Below are 23,214 nucleotides of genomic sequence, written 5' to 3'. Positions count from 1 at the left end.
ATTTTCTTTCTATATCCCACCTGCTGAGACTGCACCATGAATCAATATTTACAATTTACAAAAGCACCACTGCTGGATAAAGGTAAGCTAGTCTGCTTTGATTATTGAGCAGTAATGTCAGTTGATTGGATGGATAACAGTGATTGAAAAGTGGGTGGGGTTCCTGACCTCCCATAGTGGTCAGGGGGGTACATACTGTGTCTTCTATTCCCTTATATCTGTTTTCCAACATGCTTTCTGTCTTTGTCTTGGAATGAGATTACTTGGTTTTGTCCTGGTCCTGGCCAGATGCCCTGGCTGAGAGGGAAACAGTCGAATGTATAGCGAGTTTTGGGAGATGATATTTTTTTCATTGTAAATCATCTCTCTGTTATACACTGTATTATGCTTTCTTTATATTATATATGATTTGTAAAACATTTGAGTGTGTTCCTCTTAGCGGGGACCTGTGCTTGTGTCTGGATGAGACTTTTAGTGATCTCAAACTAAGTACTTTGATAGAGTGCTTTTGGAATCTACACCTTTTCTTATTTGAACCAATTCCCCTTTGTCTTCCCTTTTCTTGGATGCTTTATTGTAATTCTAGAACTTTTTACTATCCCATTTTCTTCCTTTTTACTGGCGCTGATATGACCTTAATGTGTTGCAAGTGCCATAAAACCCTTAAAAACAAAAACAAACAAAACAATGATTGAAAAACTCTGGCTCTGGCATTGTATCCCTCATTGTGTGGCTATGTGAATGTGGTCTAGTGGTATGACACTCGCTTTGGGATAGGAAGGTCCTGGGTTCGAGCCTCGCTCTGCTCATAGTTGAGTCCTTGGAAAAGGCTCTTTACTCACATTCTCTCATCGTACTCAGGTGTAAAATGAGTACCTGGCCGTTTACAGTGTTGTCACTGTCAGAAAAGAAAAAGTAATATCGCCTAACAGGTGTCTTGTCTCGTTCTGCATGTTGTGTTGCTGTTGGTCAGGGAATCCATGTAAAGCGCTTTGAGCATGTTTAGTGGATATTGCGCTATATAAAAAGCTCAATTTTTTATTTCAGTAAGCTACTTTCACTTTTAATTAACTCATTTGACTTACATGTGGATGAATTCCTCGCTATATAGGCAGTGACTGTTACTATACTGTGTAAGAGTGTTATTACAAAAGGTACTTGTTTGATAGAAAATCGTAAAGTTTGGTTCTGTAAGATGTGCTCAAGGCCTTGTCTCTGTCTGAAAGTAAGAAGATTGTAATATCGCCCAACAGGCATCATGTCTCGTCCTACATGTTAAGTGTTGTTGTTGGCCAGGGACACTTTGTAAAGCGCTTTGAGCACGTTTAGTGGATACTACGCTATATAATAAAAGCTCACTTTTTTTTTTTGATGTGCTGCTTGTCCAATGAATTTTTGTAGCTATTTTAAAATATTTTTTTTCTTCTCCCATTTTATGCAGTCCAGACACGTACAGTAAAATTTAAAAAAAATAAAAATTGAGCTTTTATATATATAGCGCAATGTCCACTAAACGTGCTCAAAGCGCTTTACAAGGGGTCCCTGTCCAACTTTAACACTCGAATAGTTACATGGGAACTCTGTAAAAGTCAAGCCAACTCTGCTGGACCGTAAAGATTGGTTGACTTTATCCATTATTACTTAAATTTGGGACCAACAAGAGCTGTTGTCGTTATGCGAATTCCACTTTACTTGGTGTGAACAATAAAACAAAAAAACTTGCTTTTATTAAGTGCAACATTCACTAAAGGTAGAAGTGCTCAAATATTTTACAAGGGGTCAGGGGTCCCATGCCAACATCAACACATGTAGGATGAGACACTGCACCTGTAAGGTGCTCTTAATAGTTTCGTATTTCCGACAGAGAAAATGCAGTTACATGTCAGGTTACTTTACACCTGAGTATGGTGAGAGAAGGCGAGTAAAAAGCCTTCTCCAGGACTCAATTTTGAATAAATTGGTAATCATTTTAGTGTCCTTTTAGGAGGGGAAAAGATGAAATACAATATCCATTTGAATAAAAAATGACATTTTATTTATGAAATCTCGAAACATCAACAATCAATTTTTATATCCATCCAGAGATATTCATAGCAAACAGCATGCTGCCAAATATGAGGACAAAACACATATTAGAATATTAAACCGATGTGTAATTTTAAGTGTGGGTCGATATGATCCCTGGAGATTATCGATGTAAGAATCCGGTGCAATGTCACTCTCTTACTTGTAGCTTTGCACATCTCATATTTTCCTTGAGCAAGAAACTTTTACAAAAGAATAACATATCCCATTTGACTTGTCTCCATCTCTGAAAGTGATCAAACCCAGGACGACAAATCCACGTCGTTTTACTCCTGAACAAGTACACAGATCCAAATGAAACGGCAAAAAGAAATTTAAAAAATCATAAAGCTACCTTTTCAAGTGGAAAGTTCCCAACCACCCACCCAGCCGGCAGAAGAGAAGAATTTAAACAAAGCAAAATAAAACCCAAAATATATGAGTATTTATGTTTTTAAATGATATTAAGTTTGAGATCAAACTAAAGGAAAAAGACGACCCTGCATAATATCGATTTCCATGCTAGGAACATTAGCTTTCCCTCAATCTTCTGTCAAAAGAGTATAACTTTGAGCCTTAAAAGGTTTTTCATCCAATTTAAATCAATGACTGTTCAATCCTTGATCCTCCTAATCAGACTATCATGAATTCCTTTCCATTTTTTAAAACATGTAGCAGGAATACACTTGCTCTATCTTTATCTTGTAGCAGAGTATGTGCCTATGATCCTGCCAAGGTCCATAAAATTAAGCCACAGATCCCTTCTTCAGCTAACAACAAAAACGATATTAAATGGTATTTATTTGCCTTAATGTAACAATGGATTGACTCACACACTTGTGCCCATCAGTGTGAATGCTGAATGGTGTAAAATTGAATGACCTGATAATTTTTTGGGGAAAATGTTCTTGGTATTTGTAACTTTTAACATCCCATAATGCATCAATAAATAAAAATGGCAGTCTGGCTGAATTGTTTGACAAAATATAAGAAGTCGGTCAACATACAAGCTGATGTATACAAAGTGCGGGCCAATCCCATGTTACCATAACACGCATTTACTTACTGTGCCTGATCCTGGGCTGGTGGACATTTGTCTTATTTCAACAGCCAAAAGTGCTTGAATCCCAAGGCATTGCCGTTTTAATAAATCTTAAACTGGAGTTATTTTAATGTACTACTATTTTGTACACTAATTTATAAAAAAAAGTATATCACATTTTTTGGGTCAGAACTTTTCTTAATATCAAACGATAACAGCATCACTCTACATTTCTAAATAATGATGACAAACAGTTCCAATTATTATCACTATCACTAAAATTATTGCAATTACAATATAAATAATAATAGTAATTAAAATAATATTAACCCATAGAGGCCCGGTGTTTACTAAAAAAAATTCCGCTGAGGCCCAGTGTAACTCTTAACAAAAAAATACCAACACAAAGTTAAAAAATTATTAAACGAGAACCAAATGACATAAAATTATAATTTTAATTCCTTTTTATAGCCAGATAAATTTGCTTTCGAATGATATATAACATGACATGTTTTGATTTCAATAAATTGGGAAAAAAAATATTTTAAAAAAAAACTCGTTCCCCGCACCCCCATTCCCGTCATTTTCGTCAATCTCGGACTCCGATTCAGTGTTCGAATCACCTTGATCGGGTGCTAACGCCTCGTCTTGTCCATCCCCACCATCGTTTACATCTTCTTTTTCTAGTTCGATATTGCTTTCATTTCCAAAATCCTCTTCATCGTCTACACCACTCTCCAAAACATCATTTCTAGCGCCACGCAACAAACTAGTGAGGTACGGGAATGCCATTTTTCTGAATTCGATTACTCACTTGCTATCAACGATATAAACGTGCGGTATAAAGGAAACGGAAATAGAACGATCGCATTACATTTACAATGTTTCCGGTTTAGAATAAAACGAAGTGATTCGTTGCAATAACAAAGTAAACATGATCCATTTTTTCTCGGGGGCCGCGGGCGATGCGGGCCTCAACAGTCGCGGGCGACTCCAGGGGAAGCGGGCCTCTATGGATTAATAACAACAACAATGGTAATAATGATAATAATAACCCCATAAAATGCTCATATTACATGACCAACATCACAAACATCACGCGAATAATAATTTTTAACATATGATTTAATGTTAGACATGCTGTAAGATGACTGTTATCCCTTGTCCACCTCCAATACAGGCACTTCCCATGGCATACTTCAGGTTGTTGCGTCTGCAAACAGAAATCAATTTGTTAAAGACATTTTCAAATGCAATCAGGCCTTAATAATGAGAAAGTGACAAAAGCTTATTTGGTTGGGTAGCTGGGCCTGTTAGATCTGATGGAAAGTACTTTGCGATAGACCAAGTGCTGATGGTGACAAAACGTGAAAAAGGAAAATATTGAACAATTGCCTTTAAGCCGCATTTTTACTGCACTAAACCCCACTTTTAGAGCAATTGAGATGATAGACTATCATTGATACTCTAGCTAACTTCTGGAGAGTGGGAAACTGCACCTGTGTCTTCCACCACACATCAACTCTCTCATTGCTAGCACATTGTTTCCGAGAAAATGTAATTTTTAAAAGGAGGAAATTCCTCCTCTGGACTCCAAAATCGCGGATCCGAGAAAAACCATCAGCACTGGATAGACTCCTGTCCTATCAAAAAGGGTAGCAAGCAATTGCTATTGTCCATTTCACACTTATGAAACTGGAATAGATTCTGAAGAGAGAGAAAGAGAGATTAATCAATCAACTTTGAGCCCCTTATTTGATATCGTTACACACCCACAAATGGCTGTTTAAAACAAAAAATAGTATTCATCAAAAGGGGGCATCGTTGTTTGGTCTTATCTTGTTTGGATGTCTTAAAAGGGTATTGAAGATAAAATGGATGATAAACACTCAAATATTATTCTGCATCTCCACAAGAATTTGTTTGGTACACATTAACCAAGTGGGGCGCTTGCTTATATATATATGTATATATATATATATATATATATATATATATATATATATATATATATATATATATATATATATATATATATATATATATATATATATATATATATATATATATATATATATATTTTTTTTTTTTTTTTTTTTTTTTTTTTTTTTAAATTTTATTTTATTTTTTTTTTTTAAATCCATTAAGTAGTATTCTTACATAACACTAACACCATTATTGAACTCCTGAGTGAAATGAGGAAAAGTGACCAATGAGCCTTTTCCAAGGACTCAACTTTGCACTGTCTAAAGCGAAACCAAACTAGGAAGCTACTGGTCTGAAGGCGAGTGTCACAAAATAAGACAATTGAGCGACAATAAACAAACCAATCCACACACAACCTACTTGAGCTCATGAGCCAGAGTGGCAGTAATCCTTGCCCCAGAGGCCCCGAGAGGATGGCCCAGAGCGATGGCACCTCCATGGATGTTTGTCTTGTCATTGTCCAGACCAAGCTCTTTGGATACTGCCAGGAATTGGGGAGCAAAAGCTTCATTCACCTGAGACAAAAAAGTCACCCAAAAATAAAGGATAAATGCATTTATTAACAATTTAACACCCCCTCTCTCTCACACACCTAACCAAGATAACAGACCAATCCCCGCCCCCCCCCCCAAAAAAAAAAAAAACCAACAAAAAACACAGTAGAATATAGGCTGTAATCATGTTTTTCATTTTAAAAAAATGATTATATCTATATTTGACAACTAGAAAAGAAAACTATGTGACTCATTGTCTCAAAGCAGTATTAGTATTATGTCTAGATGAATTGGCTGCTGAAAATTGAATTTATAGACACAAACATGAGACTTGGGGTAACATTCTATATGCAATAGTGGAGAATAAACACAATTTCTTTTCATTGCAATCTGTGACTACCTTTTTGGTGAAAGTTAAATCAAACCCTGCCTGATAAGAAAGTGCACTGACCTTAATAAGCCAACCGTCCTCTAATTCTATAGTCTAAGTCTAAGCCTAAGTACGACAACACACCACTGCACACTTGGTGACTTGACATTAGAATTGTCTATCGATACTCACAGTAGAGTGTGATGTGTTTGACCTGTTAATAAAATTCAGGTGTGTTTGGTGCCCTCCAGAGATGTCAGAAGCCCAGTGTTCTCATTCTTTTGTTTTTGTTTTTAACTTGATAGGGTCAAGGTCACCGAGCCAGTTTCAGTTAATGGTTAATTTTTCCTTAACAAATCGGCACAATCAATTTACTCAATTTTTAATGTGCATGGTCAGTGCGCTTAAGAGAGAAAATGGGGTAGAAAAATCTCACCTCGACCACATCCATGTCTTTAAGCTCCTTCCCAATAGCAGAAAGAGCTGCCTTAGATGCTGGCACAGGACCAATCCCCATTATTTTGGGGTCGCAACCTAAGGAAAAAAAATATAAGATAAGATAAGATATACTTTATTCATTCAAAAAAAAAAAAAAATGGAAATTAGTTTACAGACGTGGCATGCATGAAAATATATAAACACAAAGTTGAGAATCTATGGCGACAATGTATATATATATATATATATATATATAATATATAATTATATATATATAATATATATAATATATATAATATACTATATGCAAATGCACAAAAATATAAAAATATACAACCAAGAACCAATAGCAACACTTTATATATAAATTTGATAAATTGAGATAGGCCATACCTCTGGCCTTTAGTCCGAACTTGTGTGTGTATATTTAAAAGATAGTATTTAATTTAAATCACAGTTGCGCGTTAAAAATTCGAACACCATGTGGCAAAAATGAATTAAGGTGATGTGTTGTCTTTGTTTTTATAGATATGAGGCGACGGCTCCTCATGGAGAACATAATATATTTGTGAAGGGGGTGATCGCCATCCTTCATAACTTTATCCATTTTACTTAGACAAAATCTCTTAAACAGACTTGCATCCCAATAGGACATTTTTCATGAGATCCCTTCACAAAAAATACATTCACTTTTATTTCAATGTATATCTATATTTGCACACCCTCCTTCGGTTGTAAGTGTGTGTATGTATGTGTGTGTGTGTTTGTGTGTGTGCTCTTATTTGTGTCTGTATTTATGTTGTTTATTGATGAAATCAAATCTATAATCCATTGCACTAGTATACATTAACTTTGTCAATTTTATGTTATTGTAACGCATCCAGAGACTGCATAATACAGACGGATAAGCTCCGCCTAACAAAGTGCATTATTATTGCTATCATTATTACTACTATTATTATCATAATCATCATCATTTTAGAGAATACATAAAAGAAGAGCACAAATATTCCATTAATAAAAAGTGAGCATCCTTTTGTAATGTTTAACTCATAAAGGCGTATTAGTATTATGGTATCAACTTACCTGAAACTCCATATCCTATAAGCTGGGCCAATGGTTTTAAATTGTGTTTCTTGACAGCAGCCTCACTGGCTAGGACAAGGGAACACGCTCCATCAACTATGCCCTGGGGATTAATGATAAGACAGATTTGCAACTTTAAGTACTTTAAAATAGGTAGGTACAACTTAAGAGCCAAAAGACCTAGAGCAGTGGGAATGCAGGTAGCGGTGAAGAGGATTTATTGTGAAGCAGATCGTTGACGTGCAAGGAGGCACTTGATTGAGTGAAAATGGCAAATTGGGGCGTGTGTGAAAAATGGAGACGACAAAAACACGTCTTAAAGGCTTCCTTGTTTGAAAAGGACCTGTTCTTATCCAATGATAGTTCATTAGCGTGGCTCAGCAGTATAGTCTTTGCTTCAAACCCAAAAGGCACCCGAGTTCTACTAATCGCTGCACTGTGTGGCTTTGAGCAAGTCACCTTGCCCTAGCTCACTTTGCAGTGCTGCTGACACCTGGGTTATTCCAGTCTTCCCTTGTAATAGACCCTAGAGACAAATTCCCCCTTGGGGATGAATAAAGGAAATTCAATTAAACCATAAGGCTCATGTGAGAAATGGAGAATGGGCAGACAAAATTTTTTAAAAAATTCTACATAATAATATCTAGGTGTTGTTTAGTAGTTATTATTTGATGAGCAGTGTACAATATAGAATCAAAGCCATGCATTTAGTATGATTCCTTTTTGTAATTAAACCTATTACTATTAACAACCATCACTAAAAATTGAATATCTTTCACATTAACAGTCAAGTCACAGTGCTGAAGAGATAGGTCAACCAGCAACCAGCTGCTGCAAAAACGCATTTATCATATGATAAAATTTACCAACCTAGTGGAATTCTCGAACGAGGAGGCATATGCTATGTCTCTGTGCATCAAAAGGAGTCAAATAGATAAGTTATTTGTGAGCAGGAAATTGTACGTGATTTCCGGTAACGCGTCCTCACTGTACTGGCCAAAGGCCAATGGGGCTGGAGTTTATTCCAGTTTCTAAGATGTTAAACTTAAACAGGCAATAGCTATTGACTGCTAAGATGTTGGTCTACCATAAAGCAATTTCAAACAGACGTTATCTACTTGTTAGGTTCATTCACTTTAGTCTTCTTATTATTGATACAATCATCATCCTTGGCCATCCTATCCATTTTGTTTAGATTTGCCTGATCAAAGTCTCTTGCCTATTCATGTGTTGCGAAAGGATGTGTCCAAAATTTAGATCTCTATGGCTGTGAAGGACAATGGTGTCCCATTTGTTTTTGTTTTAATAATATCAATACGTCTGACTGGTAACCAGGAGATCTGACATTCGATTCCCAGTCCAAGCAGGCTGATTTTTTAAAATGATTCTTTCTCCTTGTATTTTTTTTTTTTTTTTTTTTTGCTTTCTCTGGCACTGTTTCAGATTTGAATCAATTTCATCCTATATCTTACCGATGCATTGGCTGCTGTCACGGTTCCTCCCTTCTTGAAGACCGGGGGCAATTTGGCCATTCCTTCCAACTGGGTTAGCCTTGGATGTTCATCAACCTCAAAGGCTTCAGGACCTATCAAAAGCAAACAATGAAAAAGTCTGAGTTATTCAAGAATAAACGTCTCTTTATGAATCAGGACATCTCCGAAAAGAAAAAAAATGGAAATGTCTGAGGTATTTAAGTATACCTCTCTCAATTTATGAACTAAACAACAAGTCATTCTTTTCATGTTATTACTATATTATATCTAATTTGCCAATTTAAAACCAATACAGCCAAATAGGTTACAGAGTTACCTTTGGGTGCAGTTTTTGTGGTCTTGTGGTATGACACTTGGCTTGTGATGACCTCGAGTTCACTGGTTTGAGTCCCACTATATGAAGCCCAAAGTTGAGTCCTCAAAAAGGTTTATTTACACACATTCTCTCATTGCACTCAAGATTTAAAATTAGTACCTGTCCGGTAACAATGTTGTCTACGATTTAAAAAAAAAGTAATTGAACCTTACAGTCGTCATGTTTTGATATGGTATTGTTTTTTGTCTGCACTTTCAGCACATTAAGTAGATATTGCATGATACAAAAAGTTACCTTTCTTTCCTTTAACTGTCACTGACACAATTTCATCTTTGAAGATGCCATCAGCATTGGCTAATTGAGGGGGGTGGGAAGGGGGAAGAAAAGAGAGAAAGAATAAAATGACATATACATACTCAGACCCATCACAGTCCTGCACTGCCTAGCTCAGATGTATAAAATTACTGATGATGACTCATGAAAGAAGTGTTATTTTTCAGTCATAAGGTCAGAAAATTCTATATTATTATTCTTATATACTGATTTTGCTGTTGGCTGAAAAAATGTCTTGAGTCAAAAACCTTCCTTGTTATGGTTTGCTTTCTTCTTTTATATTAATTTTGTTATATTCAGTTTCCATTCAATGCATTAACATTCCATTGCTTCAAACAACTCATTATTTACTTTTCTCATCTCCTACCTTTCTGCCACCTTGACTGTGTCTGGAAAGCATAGGCATCGCAGTCTTCTCGAGAGATTTTGTACTTCTCTGCAAGATTCTCAGCAGTCATCCCCATCGGTAGTTTGGCATATGTGTCCGTCAGTCCTTGCCACAACTGGTCTTCCAACTGGAGAAATTAAGAAATTTAAAAAAATTTCATGTCTGTTTAGGAGACCTTTCTGTATTTATTTACGAGTCTAATGACCCAAATTCGTCACGATTTCATTGTTGTGGTGAAAAAATTCTCAAACCAATGCAGAATATAATTTATTACAACAGGGATAAGAAAGCTAATCATTTGTGTTTGGTTATTAGAATTGTAAACAAGTACATATCTCGAGAAAGACTGGACTGAATAGTACGGCTATGTGGTCTAGTGGTATGACATTTGCTTTCGGATCGAAAGGTCTTGGGTTCGAGCCTTGCTCGGCGCATAGTTGAGTCCTTGGAAAAGGCTCTTTACTCACATTCTCTCACCGTACTCAGGTGTAAAATGAGTACCTGGCCGTTAACAACGTTGTCTCTGTCAGAAACAAAAAAAATCAATATCGCCTAACAGGTGTCATGTCCCGTCCTACATGTTAAATGTTGCTGTTGGCCAGGGACCCCTTGTAAAGCGCTTTGAATACATTTAGTGGATATTGTGCTATATAAAAGCTCAATTTTTTTAACCCTCACCCCCAACCAAACGACTTGTTTTTTTTTTTTGTATTTAAAGGTTTTACAGCACAGTAACGAAAATATCGCCTGAGCGGTAACTTAATTCAAGTGATGACCCGAGGTTGACCCGTGGTCACACTTGCCAAATTACGGGGAATCCCCTAGTGAGTTCAGTTACAGTGATATCGGGTGATACCAGTCGATTTATGTTCACTTTCATCTCTTTGTTATCGCTTCACAATGAGCTTAAACACAAATTTCTTTAATCTGTAATATTTATCAAGATTTCCTTTTTCCATTCATAAGTATTTCATGCCAGTGCTGTATATAATGATCGTGATATTTCAATCCTAAATAGACCGTTTTTCTGTAATTTAAAATGCATTAACTTTTCCAATAAAAAATCAAATTCTTCAAACAGAGTCATAGAATAACTTTTATTCTTCCACAAATAGAATCTATTATAATTGAACTATAAGTTGCTAAAATTCCATCTGTGCGTCAACAAAATTGAATTTATTATGAATTGTTAAATTTCATTTAGTCATGGAGCACACTCAAGAAATTCATGATAAACATTTGAATGAACTGTGTAAGCTTTGTAGAAAAGTCAAGAAACACAGAAGAAAAGAAAACGAATCTCAAAACATAATTGTTTCAGGATTTAATACCAGATATTAATCTTTAAAACCAGGTATTTATCTCATCTTCAATGTGGACATTGATAATGACAATGTTAAAAAGCCCTCAAAACTATACCCTACAAGTGTCATGACAGACTATGTAATGTTGAGCTTTTTTATTTAGCGCAATTTTCACTAGAGTTGCTCAAAACGCTTTAATTAGGATCACTGACAAACAGCAACACGTAACGTGTAGAACTGGACTGGACATAATGCCTGCTAGGCGATATTACAGAGACAAAACGATTAAAAACAAATATGAGGGAAAGCATTGACAACAGCTAGTCATGAATAGTCATCACATCTGTCCGAAATAAATCAGTGATTGCAAAGTTTGTTCAACCTTCTTGAAAAACGCAAAAAGAATAAAGAACAGCAACAGGTCGACATTAGAATAGCAGCCCCGTTATGTAAAATGATGGAAACAGCACAAAATATGTCACGTGTAAATCACGAGGCTATGGAGGCAGCAGAGTGACTTTTACAGTTATAAACCAATGTCTTTTGTCCTTCATTAATGAAATGAAAGTCTCTCTCTCTCTATCTACCTACCTATCTATCCCTTTCTCTCTCTCTTTCTGTGTGTATGTGTGTGTGTGTCTGTCTCTGTCTCCCACACACCCACACCCACACACATATATATATATATATATTTCTTTATGACATGGTTACTATTTATCCTTTTCCCCCACGTTAAGTCGAGTTTATATCACGAATAGTTAAAATGATCACCCTTAATTAATCATATATTGATCATTGCATCATAATAATTACAAACTATACAAGGTTTCTTTTTTTACCCACAAAGTACTGAAACAATAATTTAACCCGGGAAGTAAACTTCAAATATATACAACTGAAATGTGAAATGACTCTGACTTTATTCTAGTGTTCTTTATTGACCACGTTTGTAACCAGTGGAACTAAAAGCCGGTATAAATGTGTTCATATAATATTAAGCTAAACTCATGTGAGCACCTGTTGAATATAACTTGTGTGATGAAGACATCTTGACCGGAATCCATATGCCTCTGAACCAGCAATGATCAAAGCATAACAAATCGGATAGCTGCACCAAGATGTTATCGCATATCATCAAAGAACTAAGAGCGACGCACAAATTGTGAGGGAATGAATGAAAGGTTACTTTATTCCTCCATCGGTTAGAGCAAGTTTTGAGAGTTTCAATCGGTTTGTTTGCTTATAATAATGCAATCAATAAATTAAATTTAACAAACTATAATCGAAATTGTGCTAATATCTAAATGCAAATTATCTCAAAGACAATAATTCTAATGTAGAGTGTTTGGTACCAAAATACAGATCAAAGTTTTCTCAATGTGTTGTCAATTTGTTTAAATTGGTAAAATCGACTGTGGCTGTGCAAAAGCGATTGTATTTAACCAGATATCAGAAACAAATCTGTTAAGTATCGCGGGAGATAACCCGTTGCACTGGTTGGGAATTTGATGGAGTGAATGACCTCTTGACCGCGGTGCTTGTAGAGGACTAAAAGCTTGCCTATTCAACACTGTGACAGCGCTTGTAACACATTTAGGTCATACCAGCGCCAATAATAAGGAAGAAAATTGGATAGTAAAAGCATTCTAGATGAACAATTAAAAGGACTTGAGGAAAAAGTAAGGCAAAGGGTAATTGTACTAATAGGGAACATATGTAGATTCCAAGAGCACACTATCAGTGTACATAGTTTGAGATTACCTAAATGTTTCACCCAGACACAAGCAAAAGATCCCATTAAGAGTTCTACACTCAAATGTTTACAAATCATATGTTAAAAAAAATTAAAAATAACAGTACATAACAGAGAGATGATTTACAAGGAAAACAATATCATCTCCCAAAACTGTAACTATACATTCGACTGTTTCACTCTCAGCCAAGGACTCTGGCCAGTGTCAGGACAAAACCAAGTAATCTCATTCCAAGACAAAGACAGAAAGCAATTGGAAAACAGATACGGGGGGATAGAAGACGCAGAAAGTACCTCCCTGCCCACTATGGATGTTCGGGAACTCCACCCTGTACCAAACGACTTGAATCTAAATTAGATTGTTAATTTACCAATAAATAATATTAGATTCTAATATTATTTATTGGTAAATTAACAATTTTACCCACAACTGTCAACCAAACAGTTTGGGGATTTTACATGTTATTAATAGAGAAAATTATGCTCAAGATTTTCAAAACTACCCCCCCCCCCCTTCCCCAAACATATCATCGTTATCTTCCAATATCTGAAAACAACAAACATGAATACAACAACATCCATTTCAAAATATCTTTTAAATCTTACACAACATGTGTACTAACATTTAACATGTTACATTAAAGGTTTCAAAGATTAGGGTTTGGAGTCTTTTCAACAAAAATTGTAACACACCGTGTCAATCTAGAATTATGACCTCTTGTGAGAATAAAGAATAATCCAAACCTAATGTTTTCTCTCTTCCTATCTTTCAAATCACAGTCGATCTTTATTAACGATTTAATTCTAACCTCTAAATTTCCACCAAGTCTTGTCCCAAATCGCATGTTTCTGACAGCAAAAGGCACCTGACTCATCTGTTCAATGCCTCCAGTCAAGACAATATCACTCAAACCTAGCATGATGTCCTTGGATAGAATAACATAAATGATGAATTCAGTGACTCAAAGGAGCAAAAAAAAAAAAAAAATTTCAATGCAAAAACATCACCCAAAATTGACAATTTAGTGACAAATTCCAGGTGTTTGAAATTTCATTGTGATATTCTTGATGTCCTGATCAATATGAGCATGTTATGATAATATAGTCATAACAATATCAAAGCAAAACAGACAGAATTTTTATAGCATTAAGGGAAAGGAATTGCTTGTTTCAAGAAATCATTCCAAGGTCAAAAGCCGTGATTTCTACAACTTAATTATGATGGTGTTAAAGGAAAAGAAAGGGGTCCTAATAACTCAGTTGGTAGAATACTCGCTTTACAAGTAAAGGGACTGAGATTGATCTTGGATGGAGTCGAGTTTTTTCTTTTTCTCTGACACCCCAGTCCACCTAGCAGTAATTGGGCAGTTAGATCTTTAGATATGATGGAAAGTACTATGCGACAGACTAGCATCCCATCTAAATTGCTATTGTCAGTTTCACGCTACAGAAACCGGAATAAACTCCTGCTCGGAAGGACTATTTTTTTGAAAGGAAAAGAAGACTGTATAAAATAACCTCATGATGTTTAAAACCCTTTTCGGAAACTTAAATTTCACAAAGTTTTGGCCGAGCATTCTATTCAGGGCCTAGCCAGAAATGAAAAAAAAAAAAAAAGAACCAAAAGAAAGAAAATAAAAGCTCATTCTCAAGCCCTACATCAAAACTGCTTTAACATTTGAATTGATCACACCGATTTTTGTGCGTTGTAATGATGTTAGATTTAAAGAAAAAGCAATAGGGAAAAGGAAAACATATATAAGGGATAGATATCATAACAAAACCAAAAACTAGAGGTGCCTAAATGATCCATTAAAATGGAGAGAAAGATAAAGGGAGTAAACGTGACTCATATATAAGGGAACAATACAAATCAAACAATGTTTCGGCCTTTGGCCTTTTTCAAGTAAATATGAAATATATATATATAAATATATGTATTAGATATATGTTTACTTGAAAAAGGCCAAAGGCCGAAACGTTATTTGTTTTCTGTTGTTCCCTTATATATGAGTCACGTTTACTCCCTTTATCTTTCTCTCCATATCATAGCATGTGATCTCTGTGCCTACCACAGGAGGTCAAAAGAATCCAACTTTTATACTTTAATCACCTGAGCACCAGAGACGACAGCCTGGAAACCAGAACCACACAGCCTGTTGACACCCAATGCTGGAACTGCTTCTGGAATGCCACACATGAGACTGATGTGGCGAGGATTGTAGATACCATCAACTGATGACTGGAACAGAACAACATGATTTATTTTTAAAATCAACAAATTGAATTTGCAAAAAAAGGTAATAAGAAATGAATCGAACAGTTTCTTCTAAGGTGTCCAAATACTACTACTACTACTACTACTACTACTACTACTACTACTACTACTACTACTACTACTACACTACTAACTACTAAACACCTACAACTAAAACTAACTACACTACACATACTAACTACTACTACTACACTACCTACAACTACAACTACACTACTACTACAACACACAACTACTAATACTACTACTACTAAACTAACTACAACAACCTAACTAACTACAACTACAACTACTACAAACAAACTACAACAACTAATACTACTACTACTACAACTACTATATACAACTACTACTATACAACTACAACTACAACTAACTACAACTACTACACTACAACTACTACTACTCTACAACCAACTACTACTAACAACTCTAACACTAAACTACTATCTACCAACTACTACTACAACTAAACTAACATACAACCACTACTACTACAACTAACTACACCTACTACACTAATCTACCAACACTCTACAACTAACATACAATACCTACCAAACTAACTACTACAAACTACTACTACTACTACAACTAACATACAACTACCTAAACTACTACTACACTAACAACTACTACAATACAACCTACTATAACTAAACTAACTAACACTTACTACTACTACACAAACTACTATACAACTACTACACTACTACAACTACTACAATAAACACTACACTAAACTAACTACAACATACTACAACTACACTAAAACTACCTACACTACTACCTACTACACTACTACAACACTACAAACTACACTAACAACTACATAACAACACAACTACTACTACACTAACAACTACACTACAAACTACTAACACACTACACACACTAACAACTACATACAACTATACTACTAACAAAACTACACTAACTAACTACTACTACACACTAACTAAACTACAAACTACAACTATACTAACATACTACTACTAACTACAACTACTAACTACTAAACTACTACACAACTACTACTACTACACAACTACACTCACACAACACTACACTACAACAACTACAACAACAACACTACACAACTACCACCAACTACACTATCACACAACACTACTACACACTACAATACTACTAACTACTAACAACTACTAACACTAACTACTACATACAACACTAACAACTACTACACACACCATACTCAACACTACACTACACACTACACACTAAACAACTACTACTAAACTCACAACACTACCACTACTACACAACTACAAACTACACCAACTAACAAACTACTACAACTACTACTAAACTACTAACAACTACTAAACCTACAACTATACACAACCCACAACTACCAACTACAACAACCTACATACAACCTACCACACACCAACACCAACACTACAAACACTACACCTACTAAACTACACTACACTACAAACTACTACAACAACTACTACAACAAAACACTACACTAAAACACATACCTACAACTCTAACACACAACAACTACACACCAATACACTCACAACACTACAACCAAACTACTAACTAACAAACTACAACCAACATACACACCTACAACCCTAACTAAAACACACCAACTACTACACCACACTACAAACACTACTACACACCAACACCCTACAACACAACCTACCAACAACCACAACTACACTACCACACACACCCACACCCTACACCCAAACACAACAACTACACACACACCACATCCACACACACTACAACACACACTACAACACACAACACACCAACACACTACATACACCACAAACATACCAACACTCAACACACAACAACACACACTACAACTACACAATACAACAACATCAACAACCCCTACACACCCACCAAACTACTACACTACTACAACCACTACTACAAACCAACTACAAACAACTACCAAACACACTACTAACTACAAATACTACAACATACTACAAACACTACTAACAAACTACTCACAACACTACCCTAACACAACTAACAACAACACTAACAAAACTAACTACAACTCACTAACACTACAACCTAAACACACCTAACCTACATACTACATACACTCAACTAACTACACAACTACACAACAACTACTACTAACACTACAAAACCTAACTACTACACACATAAAACAAAACTACCCACACAACTAACAACCTACTAACTAAACACACACATACTACAACTACAACTACTACAACACACTACTAACAACTACACTCTACCACCACAACTACACCTACACAACTACAACTACTCACCAAACTACTACAACTACCAAACCAAACTACAACACACACTACAACACAACAACTAAACACACACTACCAACTACACACAACCACAAAACACACACTACACACTACCACACCACACACTACACTACAACAACTCAACACTACAACTACAACTACACTACAACACTAACACAACAACACCTACAACTCACACAACACAAAACACCACACACTAACCAACATACTACACTACAACCTAACAACTACACTACACACAACTACACAACAACAACACTACTAACTACTACACTACTACAACACACAACTACTACAACACTAACCACACTACTAACTACACACCACTACAACTACTAACTCACACTATAACTACACAACAACTCACAACAACTACTAAACAACTACACCAACCTACTACAACAAACACATATACACTAATACTCTACTAAACTACACTACAAAACCACACTCACACACACTAACACTACAACACACTAAAACAAACACTACTAACACTACCATACAACTACAACTACCACAATACACACCTACAAACTACCACAACTACAACTACACCACTACACATACCAACACTACTACATACACAACTACACAACACACTACTACAACTACACTAACACAACTAACACACTAACTACACACAACAACTCTAATACAAAACTAACTACTATCACTACAACCACAACTCTACAACTACTCTAACTACTACTCTACATACTCAACATAAACTACCACAAACTACACAACTACCTACTAACAAAACAACTACTATACTACTAACACTAACTAATACACACACTACTACTACTACAACTACTACAACTACTACTACTACTACTACTACTACACTATACTACTACTACTAACACTACTACTACTACTACTACTACTACTACTACTACTACTACTACTACTACTACTAACTACTACTACTACTACTACTACTACTACTACTACTACTACTACTACTACTACTTACTAACTACTACTACTACTACTACTACATACTACTACTACTACTACTACTACTACACTACTACTACTACTACTACTACTACTACTACTACTACTACTACTAAGAATAATAAAATAACAGTGATGATGATGATGATGATGATGATGATGATGATGATGATGATGATGAAATCAATAATTATACATTATTGAAGCTCTATCCAAGAAGCTTATAAGAATGGGTACCAATTGAGCCATTCGATAAACAAAAAATATTGGAAAATGTTGCATTTTGAATTATTTACTTCCATACACAACTGAGTAAATTGCTTTAAGCACTTACTTTGATGTACATTATTTGAACAAATGCAAAATACAAGTATCATTATTACTAAAATTTTGCGGACTTGCTGACCAACAAATATAATTTGACTTAGTTTTTTTTATTTAGATCAAAAGCATGAGCATTTGTTCAGAGTTGTATTTTGGAAAGCAACGTGCTAAGTTTAATTTACAGGTTTTGGTCACAACTTCAAAGGGACTGAATGAGCTTTGGCAGCTCAGAACTTGATATGCAACTTCAAAATGCATAATAATTTGAAATTGAATGTAAGCTTCAATTTAATTACGAAAACAGATAAAATGGATGTTTCGGGTTTTCCCTTTATCAACAAAACAGGATGAATGAAACACTAATGATGAATGAGATAAATTATCTCATTCGTCTGTAGTGTTTCATTCATCCTGTTTTGTTGATAAAGGGGAAACCCGAAACATCTATTTTATCTGTTTTCGTAATTAAATTGAAGCTTACATTCAATTTCACATTGTTATATATTTCTTCGAGCTTCCAGCAGCAACATTTATATTAACTTCAAAATGCAGCAATAATATTATCCCATAAATGCGTTAAAATATACATGCATCAGGGAATCAGCAATACCATGTCAATTTCTGTTTAATTCTTGGCAAGCGAGATTCTATTTAATTCTGACTTAAATCATATGTGATATACCGTCTCACAACGGTATTATGTCATGATGTCATGATGAAAATTGAAATTACAGTGGACATTGCACTATATAAATCTCAAGTAAGAATAAATCAAACATTGCTTTCCCAATTTTCATTACCATCAACTAAATGCTCACTCTACTTCTATACTTACAGAAATAACATTTCCAAAGACGACAGAATTTACATACTCTGGTTTGACGTTAGCAGACTCCAGGGCACCCTTCGATGAAATTACTCCCAGTTGTGTCCCAGATATACCCTTCAATTTTCCACCAAATGCTCCAAAAGCAGTTCTCTTTGCCCCAACAATAAATACTCCTGATACAGCTGTTGTCATCAAAATGGAAAACATGAAATAAAAATTTGTAAGTATTGACAACTTGAAATCAAATATCATGTAAATAATTAACCTTTAATTAAACAATCAGAAATTCATTAATGAATGATTGTTACATAATTTAAAACATATGATGCAAAAAAAAAAAGAAAATGATGCGATCCAAAATTTGAATGGGTAATAGATAATATCATACATGTTCAACAATTCATTGTTGTTTGACAATCAACTGGTGAATTGTTTTCATGTTGAGCTTCAGTAACCCTTTGAGCTTGTTCATTGTTACGTATCATTTCTAACAGCGAGTTTGTGGCATCACAAAAAACCTCTTGCTACTTTCATTCTAGAATCTTACGGCTCAACCCTTGATTCAATGTTGATTTGTTAATTGTCAACTTTGTTTTATTTGACCGGGATTATTTCCGAGATGCTCTGATTGTATTTTAGTAACTGCCATAATTGAACTCTACATATGGAGATGGCCCACTTTTTGTGACGAATTTTTCTTTATTTTTTATAGTATAGTGAACCCTATTTAAAAAAAAATCTAACTTGAGTGCCTATTCCCAAATTTTTTTCATTTTCTCATATTATTTGAAAGGGTAAGAAAAATATAAAAATAATATCTAACAAAAAACGAAGTGGCAATTCGGACTCGACTCTGAATAGTCCTCCGTGGTAGTCGAAACCTGATGATGGTAAATATACTTTTATTATTTTCATTTGCATCAGTTTTTATGGAATTGTCAATAATCAAAATAAAAATTACAATAAATTGAAATGTACAAAAAAACAACGACAAAAAAAATAATAAAAAAATGTGCTGCCACGAAAGACTAGGATATTCAGACTTGAGTCTGAAAAAGTTTTTGATTGCACATGCGCATTGAAGTTTGAGTTCGAATAGTCAGGGTAGACTATTCAGTTATTCAGACTCGAGTCCGAATAGCCACAGCTAACAAAAATTATAACAAGAACTGAGTAAAATAAATAAGACAAGAATTCAATGAACGAATTTACTCACATATCCTGGCTAGTTACATAAACAGTCAAATCACAAAACTTGGTCTTAAAGTAGTGACCCAAAATAATACCAAGACTAAGATTGTGATTCAGTGATTTATATTTATATTATAATTATAATATATTATAATAATTATAATACAGTATAATAAAAATAATTAGTAGGCTGTGCTTCCTTAATGAACTTGGTTCAATGTTCTCAGACCATGTCTGCTTAAATTAAACTTTTTATTCTTTAATAAAATATCAGTGATAACTTGTAAGAGTTCAATTTTAATGGACAAAACCAGTCAGATTAAAATTAAAAAAAAAAGAAAGTATCTAATAAAGTTTGTCTTTACTTGAAATTTTAATCGAAGTTAAATTGTTTTACTCTTACTTGGGAGCCCCCCCCCCCCCCCCTTCTTTCTCTCTCACACACGCGCAGAGAGAGAGAGAGAGAAAAAAAGAAAGAAAGAAAGAAAGAGAGAGAGAGAGAGAGAGAGAGAGAGAGAGAGAGAGAGAGAGAGAGAGAGAGAGAGAGAGAGAGAGAGAGAGAGAGAGAGAGAGAGAGAGAGAAACTCCTTTTTGATTTCAGTTTCAGTTCACAAGAAATTGAAGTTGAAGAGACCTCTACAAGATATCGAGCCATCAGCAGTATCGAAAAATATAATCACCTTTGCTCAAGGCCATGGTAATAAATATGTTTGTAGTGAAAGAAAAATGAAAAGAACTTAATATATGCTAGAACTCCTTCAGTAGATGACACTGACAGTCAACTCGGTCAAAAAGTCAAAAGAACTGTGAACACCGCTGCCTAGTAAACACAACCTGAGGGTCAAAGTTCATAAATCGCCGGTTATTTCATCAAGAGTTATTGTTCTTGAAATTGAAGTGAATAATAATAGAAAAAAAGTGTGTTAGTTATTCTCCTCCTAAATTATACCTATACAAATCCTTGTGCTTATTTGAGTCAATCAAAAAAAAATGATACGGCGCACAACTCTACTGAAAGATTTGAAAATTAGAAATGTATTTTTTACAGATAGATAAACAGATAACTTGATTTCCTTTTATTTAAAGTCAGTTTGAAAGTTCGTTGAGTCAAACATAAACGCATAAAATACGTACCGACGACACTCTCAAAAACAACCAATCTGGACACTGTAAAAAGTTGTCAGTTTGGCGTTTTTACGCAAATCGTTGCATTCGGAATAATGTATTCACTTAATTACTTTACGGAATGCAGATCTACACTAAGTTTTCGACAGTTTTCATCTATTTATGACATCAAGTATTATTTTGCCCCTATGATGCTTTCAGTGTGATGGTTTCGGGTAGATAATACCCAGGTTCAATTTCTTTGGTAATAAATTAAATAATAATAATAATAATAATAATAATAATAATAATAATAATAATAATAATAATAATAATAATAATAATAATAATAATAATAATAATAATAATAATAAAAATAATAATAATAATAATAATAATCGTATTCTAAAAAAATCGAAATTTAAAACCAGAAAATAGAAGTTGCATTGAAGGTAAAATACAAAGGTTTTAGAAAGACCTTATTAAATGTTATGAACAGTCAGGTGGCTCCATAGCGCAGTGGATAAGCTGTCAGACTCTAACCTTGAAAGTACTGGGTTCAATCCTAGGACTTCATATACAGGACAGATCGCCACCATCTTACTAAATCCTACGGGGCCGTTCGTTTTTTTTTTCCCCTATATAACAGTACCCCTGTCGTCAGGCTTTAATGATATGCAGATGTCGGTGACAATCAAAGGCATTCCTTTCTTGCCTTTCCCCCAACCGTTTCCCCATCGGGTGGGGAAGTGATGTCACTTTTACGTCATCAAAGAAATTCCTTAACTGACCGGCTCACCAGTAAGACGACCGTTCTCCCGACAATGCTGTCTTTAAAGTAATGGATGCAGTTAAAATACTGCTATTTACTACGAAGGTAGTATTTCCCACACAAAAACGGTCAAATTTCACACATATCTACAAGTTGCAGCATGAAACGGAAAGGCAACTAGTAGAATACTGCTATTTTACTAGGATGAAGTGTCAAGACGTTAAGTCAGATTTATTGTGTGAGTAATGCTGCCAGATGGCCACGTGTATGATCAAAATTTACGCACAGAGAATCGCGTATATATTATTAATAATTAAAATTTTCTTTTTAAAAAAATAAAATAAGTCTTTTCCTACGTAAGTCGATAA

At 34.9% G+C, this 23,214-nt stretch overlaps 1 protein-coding gene across 1 annotated transcript; it reads right to left on the bottom strand.

Moving 5' to 3' along the window:
• Positions 1-2,012: 2,012 nt before the first annotated feature.
• On the bottom strand, positions 2,013-21,827 carry LOC144978652 (3-ketoacyl-CoA thiolase, mitochondrial-like). Its single transcript, XM_078924967.1, has 11 exons — positions 21,651-21,827; positions 19,786-19,961; positions 15,181-15,309; positions 13,877-13,993; positions 9,990-10,137; positions 9,584-9,643; positions 8,953-9,065; positions 7,481-7,583; positions 6,393-6,490; positions 5,453-5,607; positions 2,013-4,319 (listed from the first exon to the last, which is right to left on the bottom strand). The coding sequence occupies exons 1-11, from the start codon at positions 21,664-21,666 to the stop codon at positions 4,238-4,240; spliced, it is 1,197 nt and encodes a 398-aa protein (XP_078781093.1). The 5' UTR covers positions 21,667-21,827; the 3' UTR covers positions 2,013-4,237.
• Between the last annotated feature and the right edge of the window lie 1,387 nt (positions 21,828-23,214).

Source organism: Berghia stephanieae, chromosome 8, assembly GCF_034508935.2.
Source record: "Berghia stephanieae isolate SIO BIC M18660-M18661 chromosome 8, UCSD_Bste_1.3, whole genome shotgun sequence".
In the NCBI taxonomy this organism is placed as follows: Eukaryota; Metazoa; Mollusca; class Gastropoda; order Nudibranchia; family Aeolidiidae; genus Berghia; species Berghia stephanieae.
Note: the sequence above shows the minus strand (reverse complement) of the source record. Positions and strands in the feature narration are given on the sequence as shown.

Bases quoted from the DNA above. Each gene is read 5' to 3' on its own strand.
- LOC144978652 (XM_078924967.1), bottom strand. The intron at 15,310-19,785 runs GTAAGTATAGAA...GTTCTGTTCCAG, and splicing joins TCTTTGGAAATGTTATTTCT to TCATCAGTTGATGGTATCTA. The intron at 13,994-15,180 runs GTGATTAAAGTA...ATTCTATCCAAG, and splicing joins CTGTCGTCTCTGGTGCTCAG to GACATCATGCTAGGTTTGAG.